At 40.8% G+C, this 15,161-nt stretch overlaps 1 protein-coding gene across 1 annotated transcript in view; it reads right to left on the reverse strand.

Annotated features, from left to right (window-relative positions):
• SPON1 (spondin 1, extracellular matrix protein) overlaps positions 1-15,161 on the reverse strand; it is a 313,956-nt gene that overhangs the window by 171,733 nt on the left and 127,062 nt on the right. Inside the window, exon 5 of the mRNA XM_011954285.1 lies at positions 14,530-14,652. Coding sequence (XP_011809675.1) covers positions 14,530-14,652 — 123 coding nt within the window. The remainder of the gene's footprint in view (positions 1-14,529; positions 14,653-15,161) is intronic.

The raw sequence follows: 15,161 nt of genomic DNA on the forward strand, positions 1-15,161 counted from the left end.
AACCATTGTGGAAGACAGTGTGGTGATTCCTCAAGTATCTAGAACTAGAAATACCGTTTGACCCAGCCATCCCATTACTGGGTATATACCCAAAGGATTCTAAATCATGCTGCTATAAAGACACATACACACATATGTTTATTGCAGCACTATTCACAATAGCAAAGACTTGGAACCGACCCAAATGTCTATCAATGACAGACTGGATTAAGAACATGTGGCACATATACACCATGGAATACTATGCAGCCATAAAAAAGGATGAGTTCATGTCCTTTGTAGGGACATCGATGAAGCTGGAAACCATCATTCTCAGAAAACTGTCACAAGGACAAAAAGCCAAACACTGCATGTTCTCACTCACAGGTGGGAATTGAACAATGAGAACACTTGGACACAGGGTGGGGAACATCACACACCAACGCCTGTCATGGGGTGGGGGGAGCAGGGAGGGATAGCATTAGGAGACATACTTAATGTAAATGATGAGTTAATGGGTGCAGCACACCAACATGGCACTTGTATACACATGTAACAAACCTGCACGTTGTGCACATGTACCCCGAAAGTATAATAAAAAATAAAAATAAAAAAATAAAAGAAAGAGCCTGAATACACCAATAACTGATGAAGAAATTGGATGATGATTTGGGGATGAGGATAGGGGAAAGTATTCAGTGTGTGTGGATAGTTCTTTTAAAGTCTCAATTATGAATAGAAACTGGTAGGTAGGAACTGACCAATTTCGTCCTCAAAGCTAGCATGGTCTTGAGACTGAAGTCAGATAAAGAGTTGATTTAAAAATCAGAAATTGTGTACTACTTTCACGCTTGCATGTAGATCTGAAGAATTTAATGACAATACTAATGGATTACCACTTTAAAGGAGAGGCATGGTAGAAAGGACTCTAGGGTCAGATGCACCCAGATTCAAAGCCAGATCCATCTCATAGCGGAAACCTGTGGCACAGCCAGTGCATCATTCTCCAGTTCCCTCTCTTTCTCTCTCCCTCTGTCTGTCTTCCCCTCCTTTTCTGTCTCTCTCTTCCCACTCCTCTCTCTCTCTGCCTCTCGTATCACACACCAACTCGACCACAGATTTGCTCTATGAGCTGGGCCAACTCTAGCCTCTCTGAGACCCAAATTTCTCTTCCATAAATCAGGAGGATAATATTCATCCTATGAGACTAAGGTGAGAATTATATAGTTTATAATTATGCATGCATACTAAAGAAAGAAAAAAAAAAACACGATTAAATTAGGCTCATCACAGAATGGAAGAACAGTCTAGCAAATTGAAAACTAGTAATTATAATACTCCACAAAAAGAGATTGAATAGTAACAATTATTTGTTCATGTCAATAAGTGCTGAAATGGCATTAGAAAAATCCAACATCCATTAAAAAAATTAAAAGTGTACATCTATATTTAACATCCTTAAACATCCTGGAAGCCAAGAGTCAACACTGTACATTGTCAGTGAACAAGTGGGAGACCACAGAAATCATGGAAGACTAATCAGAAAAAAAAAAGAGAGAGAGAGAGAAAAACATGTTGTGTTTCACAGGCAAATTATTACTTTTATTTTTTATTTTGCTTATTTATCTTCTTAGAAATGAGGTCTCACTCTGTTGCCTGGGCTGGAGTGCAGTGGCAGTGGTACAATCATGGCTCATTGGCCTTAACCATGGGTTCAAGCCATTCTCCTGCCTCAGCCTCCCAAGTAGTTGGGACTACAGGCATGCACCACCATGCCCAGCCAGGCAAATAGCTATTGATTACTTATATAGCCTAAGGAATATTAGGTAAAACTATTAGAAAAAAGCATACAGGTACAATAAGTGGGAATAATGAGCGCATTTTTGTACACTAATTATAACCTGGTAGAAAGCATAATGAAAACTGGAAATCTCATTCATAATAACCAAAACATAAAATAATCCTAGGAATTAAGTTGATGAAGCATACGTAAGAATGAAACTGCAAAGCCTTCTTGGGAAAACAAAAATCATTTAGAAAAAATTAAAATTTGTTCAAGTCTCAGTTTTTATGTAAAGTAAATATATTTTTAAACCAGGAAACATTATCTGTGAAAATGCACTATTATTAAAGGGTGTCCTCTTAGCCAAAATTTCAGAAACCCTCTATCTAATAATCTACTTTATAATATTGCTCCTTTGAATGTGTTTTGGGTTAGATGACAGCCTAGTGTTGGCAAAGTGAGAAGGAGTTAGAAGATTTGGGAATAGGAACTAGATTGACATCTGAGTTTAGCCACAGACCCAGAGAAAAGACATTCTCATTTGGGTGTTTTTAGGTCCTAGGTGAGCAATGGAAGGAGGCAGCATTTGAGTGGGATGGGGGAGAGGAAGGCAATTCTGAGTGGATCAAAGGCAGCCTCAGTATAGTGGGGATGTACAATCCTTTTTAAAATCCTACAGCAACATAAACTCCTATAGCAATAGCTGACTTTACTGTATTTGCTAGCTTTTCTTTTTATTTTATCAAAATAATACATGTACAGAATCTAAGAATCATTTCTGAAAGAGTGGCAATACCAGTCTTGGTCCCACAGGGAACAGACGGCATACTCAAGTGGAGCAAGAGAAGTGAGTCTGATGAAGGGACAGGTTATAAGGGCCTGGCAGAGTCAAGGGAGTACAATAAGGAAAGGTGAAGCTCCCAGGGAGTTGTGACTACCCCTAAACCTGAGGAGAAGCAGTTTCAGGAACCAGGAGGGAGAGCTGAAGCTGGAAGACAGGATGGCTGGGCAGAAGCTGTAGCTGCTGGAAGAGGACTGCCCATCTGTAGCCTCCACTGACAGAAAGCAGTGGGTGGGTAGGTAGAGACCCTGACCTCACTCTTCTCTGTCCTTGGCTTCCCACTGACCAAATTCAGCTGGAATGCAGAGGGCGAGAAAGCCACTTGATGAGATCCCTCGAGGTCACCCTCCCAAAGCAGGATGGAGAGGAGAAAAGTGTGGATCTGGGGGTTAGAATGAAATCCCTAAAAAACACTCCTGTGCAAAGTACCTAAAACTACTGGAAAAAGTAAGAGAAATCCTCTGGGACTGAATCTGCTTTATTCATATAGTGTTATCTTTGTGGGATTTGGGGAAACAACAGAGATTTATGTGTTCAGCCTTCCTTGTTTAACTGGGAAATGTGATCATGGACTTTCCTTCTCCACTCCCAACCCATACACGGGTGAATGGTTGTCCTAAGACTTCCTTTCCAGAGAGGCAGAAGGAAGGCAAGAGAAAAAGGGTACAGAAGATACTTAATCTTTTCTCTTTTGCCCTTTCTTTCATTGAAACTGTGTATGACAACACATGTGTTGGGTGCCAAATTCTATTTCCTGGTGAAATCCTGTATTTGTGACTCAGCCTGGTGGCAGCAGCAGTGTCTCCTGTCCCATCATAGCACTGGCAGTGGCACAGCTGGGAGGCTCTGATGGGCAGACTTCTCAGTTTTGGGAGGGATTTCACAGTGATAGAAGAAGGAAGCAGTGGGATTATTGTTCATTGTATGTTTGTGGTGGTTCATTTTATGTGTCAACTGCACCATTGGGTGCCCAATTTATTTCTGGGTGCATCTGTGAGGATTTCCAGATGTGATTCACATTTGAATCAGGTAACTCAACAAAGGAGACTTCCCTCTCCAGTGTGTGTGGACCTCATCCAATCAATCAAGGGCCAAATAGAACAATATGCAGAGGAAGAAGAAATCCATTGCTTTACATCCTGCCTGCCTCCTTGACCAGGAACATTGGCCTTCTCCTGCCCTGGGACTGGGATTTACACCATTGGCTCCCTTTGTTCTCAGGCTTTTGGACTTCAACTAGAACCACACCGCTGGCTCTCCTGGGTCTCTGGTTTGCAGATGGCAGATTGTGGAACTTCTCAGCCCCCATAATCATGCAAACCAATTCCTCATAAAAAAAAAATTTATCTATCTATCTATCTGTCTATCTAATCTCTCATTTATCTGTCTCCTACTGGTCTGTTTCTCTGGAGAACTGTAATATAATGATTAATTTTGTTTCTGCAGTTAGATTGAGAAAGAAGGGCTATGGTCCATATGGTATCACTGTTCAAGACATGGTTTGGTTTTATTCATTAATGGGAAAAAACTAGACAAGCTAAACATTATAAAGTTAACAATTCCTCTCAAGGTAATTTTGAGATTTAGTGCAATCCCACTTAAAATTCTGACAGGATCCTTTCCAGAGCTTGATGAAATGATTTCAAAGACATTTGTAAAAAGAGGAAGATAATAATATTGAGGAATATTTTCAAAAGAAAGAGCACCTCCATTTCCAAGCCAGAAACCCAGCTTGTCAGCTATGATGCTTCTCTCTCTTACTCCTCCGCATCCAGTCCGTGACAGAATGTACTGTTAAAAGAGATGTCAAATATACCAATTTTCTCCATTACCACTTTCACTGCTGCAGTCCAAGCCACACCATTGCCTGCTAACCGACTGCAATGTCCTCCTAGACCATCCTCCCACACACCACTGGCCCTATCCAAGCTGCTGTCCACCCAGCATCCACATATGGCCTTATCTTTCTCCTGGCCTAACCTCTTCAGCAGCTTTTCATTGCTCATCTCCCTCCACTGTCTTCCTTACTCATTTTGTAACTGCTTCTCGTTCATTCATCCATTCATTCCACACTATTTATTCAGAACTTTCAATGTGCCAGACGATGACTGACTCCCTGGGGAGACAAGGAGCAAAATCAGACTTGATTCATGCCAACACCCTAGTGGTTTTAAAGGCAAAGGACAATAAACATGAAAAAAGATTCAAGTGTGTTGGTAATTAAACCAATGCCAATTTAAAATAAGAGTAATTTTGAATAAATAATTAAAAAATAAAATTTTAATGAAAATTTTAATTGAATGCTGAGGAGGCTAGGAGAAACAGACACATTTATTCATCACTGGTAATAAACTGAATTGATACAAATGTTTTGGAGAAGAATCTGGCAAGACATCTCAAGGGCCACAAGAAAAATCCATATCCTTTGATCCAGCAGTTTTAATCTTGGGAAATTATTTAAGGAAATAATTCCAAAGAAAGGAGAAGGATTGAGGAAGACTTTAAGTACAAAGTGTTGTGGTGGGTTTTTTTTTTTTTTTTTTTTCTTTGACATAGAATCTCACTCTGTCACTCAGGCTAGAGTGCAGTGGTACAATCTTGGCTCACTGCAACCTCTGCCTCCTGGGTTCAAGCGATTCTCGTGCCTCAGCCTCCTGAGTAGTTGGAATTACAGGCACACACCAGCATGCCTAGTGAGCTTTTGTATTTTTAGTAGAGATGGGGTTTCACCATGTTGGCTAAGCTGGTCTCAAACTCCTGACCTCAAGTGATCCACCTGCCTTGGCCTCCCAAAGTGCTGGGATTATAGGCGTGACCACCATGCCCGGCCTAAGTACAAAGTTTTTTATTGCAGTGCTTTCTACGTTAGCAAAAGACCTGACATTACTTAAATGATCAATAAAACAATAGATAAGTTGCCTAGAACAAGCTGAATGAGCATGAATGCCTAGAATGAGCATGAAGACAAAATCAAATGCAAAAAGTAGAACACAGTGGGTTCAAATGTGATATAGATACTCTGTATATAGACGAATATATGAAGAAACAAAAGTAGTTGCTAAGTGTTAGAGTGATGGTTTTTCATGTGATTGGACTTAATAATAATTTCCTAAATCCAGTGACCCAATAGAAAAGATGGCTGAATTACACTGTAAAATGAACTTTGATTATATAGAGTATATTTCCCAATTGCTGTATTTATATTTTAGGCAATGTATTGGCAAATGAAAAACATAATTGGCTCCTGGAAAAAATGTTCTTTTCATCAATGCATATCTGTTAAGCAGCATTAAAACCGATGTCATAACAAAAATGGGGGAAGCTATGCAGCTTACATTGTCAAGGGTGATGAAAGGGTCTCTATGGGATAGGAGCACTTGTCAAAAACCCAAGAGCTGTATTCAGAGCTACAGAGTAAAGAGACTCAGCATCTTTTAGGTAACTCCCAATCCCTTGGCAAAGACTGGGCATGTCTCCAGCCTCCAGGACACCCTTATGTGGTAACACTGCCCAGTCATCTTGTTTCTGTGAAGCAACTGCTTCTGAGCTACAGTTGGGAGCTACAGACTCACAGTGCCTAGAACAGACATTGCAGGAGCTGGCAGTTCTTCTGACACTTTAGGGTCCATGAACTCCACTCAGGCTCAGTGAATCCAGCCAGACCTTCTCTTTCTGACTTCTAAGTTAGGATCTCTGCAATGTAGGCTTTTGTAGAGTGGGGCAAAGCTGTTCAGTATGGCCCCACATCTGGTACCAGTTGACTTCATGTTAGTAAAGCAGGGCCTTATTAAAAGATGCTTTGTGTATATGATACTAATTTTCCTGCAGAAGACAGAGGATTGATTGTCTCCTGATAGCCTAGAGAGGAAGGCAAAAAGGAATCAGGAGACCTAAGCTTTGATTTTGTTTTGGACACTCTCTGGCTATGTCTAACTTCTTTGTCCTTCAGGAATTTTTCACTTATAAAATTAGGAGGTAAAACTTACATTATAAGTTAAAATGAATTTCTAGAACTACTAGATTAGAAGTGTTTTAAAAGGATTTCACTATTTCCAGATGACGAGCAGAGATCTATGGCATTACAATAGATACAGAATGCCAGAGGTCATTTAGGTAATTCCCCTGCCTCCCTTCTTATCTAACCACATCTAGCCCCTCCTAGAGAGAACTCTGTGCTCTGATGGAGAGAAGCCTAAAAACAGCACTTGGAACAAACCATTCTGTATAATGGTTAAGAAGAGCCTCTGCAGATGTGGCCCACCTGCAGAGACTGGGTGTTGTCCTATCCTTCCTAGAGTGTCCAACATAGATTCCGAAGGGCAAGTTACCCAAAGAGTACTGAAAGTCAGACACCTTAGGCTGCTATCTTATCTATTGCAGAGGTTCTCAAAGTATGGATCACAGACCCCTGGGAACCCCGAGATCCTTTCAGGGAGTCTAGAAGGTGAAAACTATTTTTATAATAATGCTAAGACATTACTTCCCTTTGTAATGTATTGACATTAACTCTGTCACTGAGCATGGATCAAGGCAATGGCCCCAAACCATATTAGTAGCTGATGTATTTTTCACTGCCACATACCAACAGTAAAAAACAAAAGGGGTCCGTTTCACTTAAGAATGTCCTTGGAGGGTATTGGCAAGATGGCCGAATAGGAACAGCTCTGGTCTGCAGCTCACAGTGAGACCAACGCAGACGGTGGGTGATTTCTGCATTTCCAACTGAGGTATCCTGTTCATCTCATTGGGACTAGTTAGGCAGTGGACACAGCCCACAGAGGATGAGCAGAAACAAGGTGGGGTGCAGCCTTGCCCAGAAAGTGCAAGCAGCTGGGCGCCTCCCTCCCCCAGCAAAGGGAAGCCGTGAAGGACTGTGCTATCGGGCCCAGATACTACACTTTTCCCATAGTTATTGCAATCCGCAGACCAAGGGATTACCTCGTGTGCCTACACCACCAGTGTCCTGGGTTTTAATGACAAAACTGGGCGGCTTTTGGGCAGACGCCAAGCTAGCTGCAGGTTTTTTTTTTTTTCCATACCCCAGTGGCACCTGGAACTCCAGCAAGACAGAACCATTCACTCCCCTGGAAATGGGGCTGAAGCCAGTGAACCAAGTGGTCTTGCCCAGCAGGTCCCACTCCCATGGAACCCAGCAGTCTAAGAACTGCTGGCTGGAAATTCTTACTGCCAGCACAGCCGTCTGAAGTTGACCTGGGATGATTGAGGTTGGTGCAGGGAGGGGCATCCACTATTACTGAGGCTTGAGTAGTCAGTTTTCCCCTGACAGTGCTAAGGAGGCTGGGAAGTTCAGACTGGGCAGAACTCAACACAGCATGGCAAAACAACTGTGGCCAGACTGCCTCTCTAAATTCCTCCTCACAGGGCAGGGCATCTCTGAAAGAAAGGCGGCAGGCCCAGTCAGGGGCTTATAGATAAAACTCCCCTCTCCCGGAGACAGATCACCTTGGGGAAGGGGTGGCTGTGGGCCCACCTTCAGCGGATTTAAACATTCCTGCCCGCAGGCTCTGAAGAGTGCAGCAGACCCTGACAAGGATGCAGAAAAAGCCTTTGGTAAAATTCAATAGCCCTTCATGCTAAAAACTCTCAATAAACTAGGTATTGATAGAACATATCTCAAAATAATAAGAGCTATTTAAGACAAACCCATAACCAATATCATATTGAATGGACAAAAGCTGGAAGCATTTCCCTTGAAAACCAGCACAAGACAAGGATGCCCTCTCTCACCACTCCTATTTAACATAGTATTGGAAGTTCTGGCCAGGTCAGTCAGGCAAGAGAAAGAAATAAAGGGTATTCAAATAGGAAGAGAGGAGGTCAAACTGTCTCTGTTTGCAGATGACATGATTGTATATTTAGAAAACTCCATCATCTCAGCCCAGAATCTCAAGCTGATAAGCAACTTCAGCAAAGTCTCAGGATACAAAATCATTGTGCAAAAATCACAAACATTCCTATACACCAATAATAGGCAAGCAGAGAGCCAAATCATGAGTGAACTCCCATTCACAATTGCTACAAAAAGAATAAAATACCTAGGAATACAACTTACAAGGGACATGAAGGACCTCTTCGAGGAAAACTACAAACCACTGCTCAAGGAAACAAGAGAGGACACAAACAAATGGAAAAAGATTCCATGCTCATGGATAGGAAGAATTAATATTGTGAAAATGGCCATACTGCCCAAAGCAATTTATAGATTCAATGTTATTCCCATCAAGCTACCACTAAGTTTCTTCACAAAACTAGAAAAAACTACTTTAAATTTCATATGGAACTAAAAAAGAGCCCGTATAGGCAAGACAATCCTAAGCAAAAAGAACAAAGCTGGAGGCATCATGCTACCTGACTTCAAACTATACTACAAGGCCACAGTAACCAAAGCAGCATGGTACTGGTACCAAAACAGATATATAGACCAATGGAACAGAACAGAGTCCTCAGAAATAATACCACACATCTACAGTCATCTGATCTTTGACAAACCTGACAAAAGCAATGGGGAAAGGATTCTCTATTTAATAAATGGTGCTGGGAAAACTGCCTAGCCATATGCATAAAACAGAAACTGGACCCCTTCCTTATATCTTATACAAAAATTAACTCAAGATAGATTAAAGACTTAAATGTAAAACCTAAAAGCATAAAAACTCTAGAAGAAGATCTAGGCAATATCATCCAGAACATAGGCATGGGCAAAACTTCATGACTAAAACACCAAAAGCAATGGCAACAAAAGCCAAAATTGACAAATGGGATCTTACTAAACTAAAGAGCTTCAGCACAGCAAAAGAAACTAGCATCAGAGTGAACAGGCAACCTACAGAATGGGAGAACATTTTTTGCAATCTATCCATCTGACAAATGGCTAATATCCAGAATCTACAAGGAACTTAAACAAATTTACAAGATAAAAATAAACAACCCCATCAAAAAGTGGGCAAAGGATATGAACAGACATTTCTGAAAAGAAGACATTTATGCGGCCAACAAACATATGAAAAAGCTCATCATCACTGGTCATTAGGGAAATGCAAATCAAAGCCACAATGAGATACCATCTCATGCCAGTTAGAATGGCGATCATTAAAAAGTGAGGAAACAACAGACGCTGGAGAGGATATGGAGAAATAGGAATGCTTTTACACTGTTGGTAGGAATGTAAATTAGTTCAACCATTGTGGAACACAATGTGGCAATCCTCAAGGGTCTGGAACCAGAAATACCATTTGACCTAGCGATCCCATTACTGGGTATATACCCAAAGGATTAAAAATCATCCTACTATAAATACACATGCACACATATGTTTATTGTAGCACTGTTTACAACAGCTAAGACTTGGAACCAACCCAAATGCCCATCAATGATAGACTGGATAAAGAAAATGTGGCACATATACACCACGGAATACTATGCAGCCATAAAAAAGAATGAGTTCATGTTCTTTGCAGGGGTATGGATAAAGTTGGAAATCATCATCCGAAGCAAACTAACACAGGAACAGAAAACCAAACAGCATGTTCTCACTTGTAAGTGGGAATTGAACAATGAGAACACATGGACACAGGGAGGGAAACATCACACACCAGGGCCTGTCTGGAGGTGCGGAGCCAGGGGAGGGAGAGCATTAGAACAAATACCTAACGCACATGGGGCTTAAAACCTAGATGATGGGTTGATAGGTGCAGCAAAACCACCATGGCACATGTATACCTATGTAACAAACCTGCACATTCTGTACACATATCCCAGAACTTAAAGTTAAAAAAAAAAGAATGTCCTTGAAAAAACAATAAAAATGATTAATTTCATTAGATCTCTGCCTTTGAGTACACACTTTTTTATTATTCTGTGTGACTAATTGGGAACTATGCAAAAGCACTTCTGCTATATGCTGAAGTACTGTGATTGTCTTGAATAAAAGCACTTACGCGACTCTTTGAGGTGCGAGCTGGACTAGCCACTTTTTATGTTCATAAAACATCATTTTCACTTGAAAGGACAAATGACAGACAAATTATGGTTATTCAGACTTGGGAATTTGGCCTACATTATCTAAAAAATAAAGTGAGCCTGTCACTTCAAGGAAAACAACTGACAGTATTTGTTGCCAGTGATAAAATTTGAGCTTTCAAGCAAAACCCAGAATTTTAGAAAACTTGTATTCATTATTATGAACTTGATAGCTTTCCAATATTAAATACTTTTCTGATGAGGTTGGTAGTGATATTAAGGGATATGGCTTTTCATATTGTTTAATAAACTGTGTCAACACTTGGACAATCTGCATAACTCAGTAAACCAATATTTTCCAAATGATCAACATAAGATGTTACAAAACCATGCATTTGTAAAAGATCCATTTAAAGTAGAAGGTAAAGCAATGACTTTTACTGTAGGAGTACAAGTTCACTGATACAGTTTCATATTCCACATTGTAATTAACCTTTTAAAAAACAACAATTTGCAGAGTTCTGGTGTAGGATCAAAGATTATCTATAATTATCGGAAAAGGTTATTCAAATACTCTTCCCCTTTCCAATTACATAGTGATATGAGACAGAATTTTCTTCACATACTTCAACCAAAAAAAGATTTTTAAAAATCTATGTGAATCTACTTTCAATCTAAGTTGAATGCAGAAAAAAAGGCAAATGGGAATCCAGGTGTCTTCTATTAAGCCAGAAGAAAAGACAGTTGCAAAAACTTAAAACATTGATCCTCTTTTCACATTTCTTTTGTTTTGAACAATACAGGTATTTTCACAAAATATGTTCTTTATATTAACCTGTAATGAGTTTATTATTTTTAATTTACTAGGTTTATTTTAAAAATAAATAATATTTTTAAATTTCTCAGTTTTAATTTTTGATATATGGAAGACTGATGGCTATAACCCATATAAACCACTTATGTTGGGATCCTCAAAGATTTTTTAAGCATGTAAAAGGGGTCCTCAGATTTAAAAGCTTGAGAACCACTGTCCTAAGATCACTGTAGAGAAAGCAGCGTTTTGGATGACTAATAAAGGACAGGGGGCTTGGCAACTGTCAATTTGCACTGTTGTGGGAAGCTTCTCTAGGCACGATGATAGAGATTGGTTATCAAGACAGCATCACCTTTGCAGTGGCAAAAGGAAATTCATCTATTACTTAAGTCTGATAGAAATAACTTTTGAGAACATTAAATTTTCAAGGTCCTGATTAGATCCTCCCCCATGCCCTTTTAAATGGCTCCAGTCTCACTGAGTGTTCACTCCTTTTCCTACATGGAAGGTTTGGCTCACACTCTCCTCAGTACTGCCCATCACGACTAGGTGAAGGCTAGATATCTGCTAGCATTCATAATGAATGCCACTCTGAGTTCAGCAATCAGTACATAGTGCTTGGGAAGGCAACAGGCACTAAGAATCAAAGATAAGCACAGCATCACTTTTGTCCTGGAGGACTTCTCAGTCTAGTGGGAAAGAAATATTTTTTAAAAAATAATTGCAGTATGATATGTTAAGTGTTATTCTGTACAAGTGACCAAATTTTCCCAACCAAAAATTAGGACACAATCTGATAGACAATTTCTATCAGACATAATGCCAGAAATGGAACAATCCTAGAAGATCTGGAACACACGTCTGCTATGATTACTAAGAAACTCTCAACTCCACAGAAATTCTGTATAGATTTGTACTTGATTTTGGCCCAAAGACCCAAAAACAATTTTTTTTCACCTCCTCCCTAAATTCTGGGAAATGACAGTGGCAGAATAGAAAAGGTCAAGAAACTTCTTAGGATCACAAAAGATGAGTAATGGGCCCCTAACATTTTATTTCCTCTGGTTAGTGGATAAGAGAGGCTGGAGGAAATTTTTTCCATCCCGCTTGTTCCAAGTGTTTTCCTTCCCCCAGGCAGACAGTCCAAGTTTCTTCGTACAGGTCTCCCACACAGCTGATGCAGATCAGGCTGAATCTCAGAGTCAGAAGAATGAACTAGAAAGAGGCTTCTAAGATCCCAAGCCTTGATTGCATGTGGGTAACATTAAACAATAGAGCTCTTGATCTGCCAACAAATGTCAGAGTCCCCTCTGGGTGGGCTGTGTGGGGATCATGGAGGTTCTGATTTGGTCTGAGTCTTAAGTCCCAATCATGTGCCTTTTTCTCCCCCTTTCCTTTGGGACCTGAGCCAAATCCCTCTTTTTAATCTCTCTCTCTCCCATTCCTACTGTTCTTCCTGAACTGTGGCAACTCCAAAGCAAAATGCACAAGAACAAAACAGACAATGAACAGAAAAAGCAGGCTCAGTGCCACACACGGACATCCTGCCACCCACAGAGAGAATGGGCAACATGCAACCCAAACAAAAGGCAGGCCTAGGAGCCTGACAAACCCCTTTGGATTTGGATCCATTACTTACATCTCAATGTGGGCAAATAATGACATCTCTCTGTTCCCCAGTAAACATATCCACAAAAACACATTACTTTGAGGATTAAACACTAGAACATATTTAGAAATGCTTGGTTCACAGTAAGTCCACTTTTCTTAGTCTTCACATCTTTCTGTATGACTATTTGGTTAGTGTCTGTCTCTCCACTAGCCGCTGAGTGGCTTGAGAATATGGGGTGCATCTTTTTTTTGTTGTTGTTCCATATGATAACTCTAGAGCTGAGCACAGTGCCTGGCACATGTTAGGTATTTGTTGAGACAGTTATATGATAAAGTGGAATTAGTAGGATCTACTTAAAAACTAGTCAGCTTTGGGTCTCCTGACAATTCTCATGGCTTTGTTTTGGCTATCTTGATAACAATGTTATGAAAAGATTCTTTTTTTTTTTTTTTTTTTGAGTCAGAGTCTCACTCTGCTGCCCAGGCTGGAGTGTACTGGCGTGATGATCATGGCTCACTGCAGCCTTGAACTCCTGGGCTTAAGATCCTCCTGTCTTAGCCTCCTCAGTATCTAGGACTACAGGCAAGACTACAGGACTACAGGCATGTGCCACCATGCCCAGTTAATTTTAAAATGTTGCTATGTTGCTTAGGCAGGTCTCTAATTCCTAGCCTCAAAGGATCCTCCCATATCAGCCTCCCAAAGCACTGGGAGTACAAGCTTGAGCCACTGTGCCTGGTCCCTCGTGAAGGGATTTCAAGGTGGCATCTGAAGTCAGTAGAAAAAGGGCATGCTGACTAATTACCAACAGCTATGATAGGACAGTATTTGTTGACCTTGACCTGTAGAGTCAAGAGCAGGTTCCTTTTGCCAGGTATTTCCAGCAGGTCTGTCACGGAATTCATGGACAGGGTCATGGCAAGGGGCATTGAGGTTACCAAATGCCTGACCTGAAGATAAGCAGCATGACTTCAGAAATATTTTTAAAAATCACAGATAAGAAAGCACAATGCTGGGGCTGGGCGCAGTGGCTCATGCCTGTAATTCCAGCATTTTGGGAGGCCAAGATGGGTGGATCACCTGAGGTCAGGTGTTCAAGACCAGCCTGGCCAACATGGCGAAACCCCATCTCTACTAAAAATACAAAAATTAGCTGGGCGCAGTGGTCCATATCTGTAATCCCAGCTACTCAGGAGGCTGAGGCACGAGAATCGTTTGAACCTGGGAGGCAGATGTTGCAGTGAGCCGAGATTGTGCCACTGCACTCCAGCCTCGGCAACAGAGTGAGACTCCATCTCAAGAAAAAAAAAAAAAAAGGCACAACACTATGCAAAGAAGCTGAAAGCATACCCGTATAATGTCTGCCTGTCTTGATGAATATACGTACTTGGAATGTGCATTTCATGAACCAGCTGATACTAGGGAGCAGATCTGACATGCTGTAGCTAGCGTGCCCCACAACCAGACAGAACTTTGACCATGTTCTTTTCCTCAAACCACAGAGTAGCCACTGTACTCACGAGGGTAATCCTTTGGGTGTGTCTTCTCAGACCAATTCCCATAAAATGTGAGTCTGTACTTGGCAGTTCCGCAGGCACAGCAGTCTAAGATGGGTTTGTCAGTCACCCCATCAAATGTGGAATCTGAAACAGTCAGAAGAGTCACCAAGTTAGAAAGCAAATGTGGGTTGTACATAAGGTGGTGCTATCGTGATCTCATTTTATCCTTAACCCTTAGGAAAAGAAGATGCAGTTTTCTTTAGTTAATAAGACTTAGAGCCAGATCAGTACTTGGGCAATAAAGGATTTTGTATGCCTTTAAGTATGGTAATATTTTGAAAAAAAAAAATCAGAGCTTTTTCCCCAATAACTTAAGAAGATCTGTGGGAACAATAACCCACAGGTTATTCGAGAATATTTAAGATGGGCGCTATGTAGAAAAGTCAGGGGTAAAATTTACTCAATCATCCTTTCCGGATCCTGGTCTCCTTCCCCACCCCTCTCACAACAGGATTTCTCTAACAAATTTTAAGAGGAATACACATGTGTGCTTTCTTTAGGAAATATTCTCTGGGACCAAAATGACAGGACCAGAAGGAGTGACTTTAAAGCAGAGCAGTGAAAATAAATGGAGAGATATAAAGAACTACTGA

Source organism: Colobus angolensis, unplaced genomic scaffold (assembly GCF_000951035.1).
Source record: "Colobus angolensis palliatus isolate OR3802 unplaced genomic scaffold, Cang.pa_1.0 Scaffold380, whole genome shotgun sequence".
NCBI lineage: Eukaryota > Metazoa > Chordata > Mammalia > Primates > Cercopithecidae > Colobus > Colobus angolensis.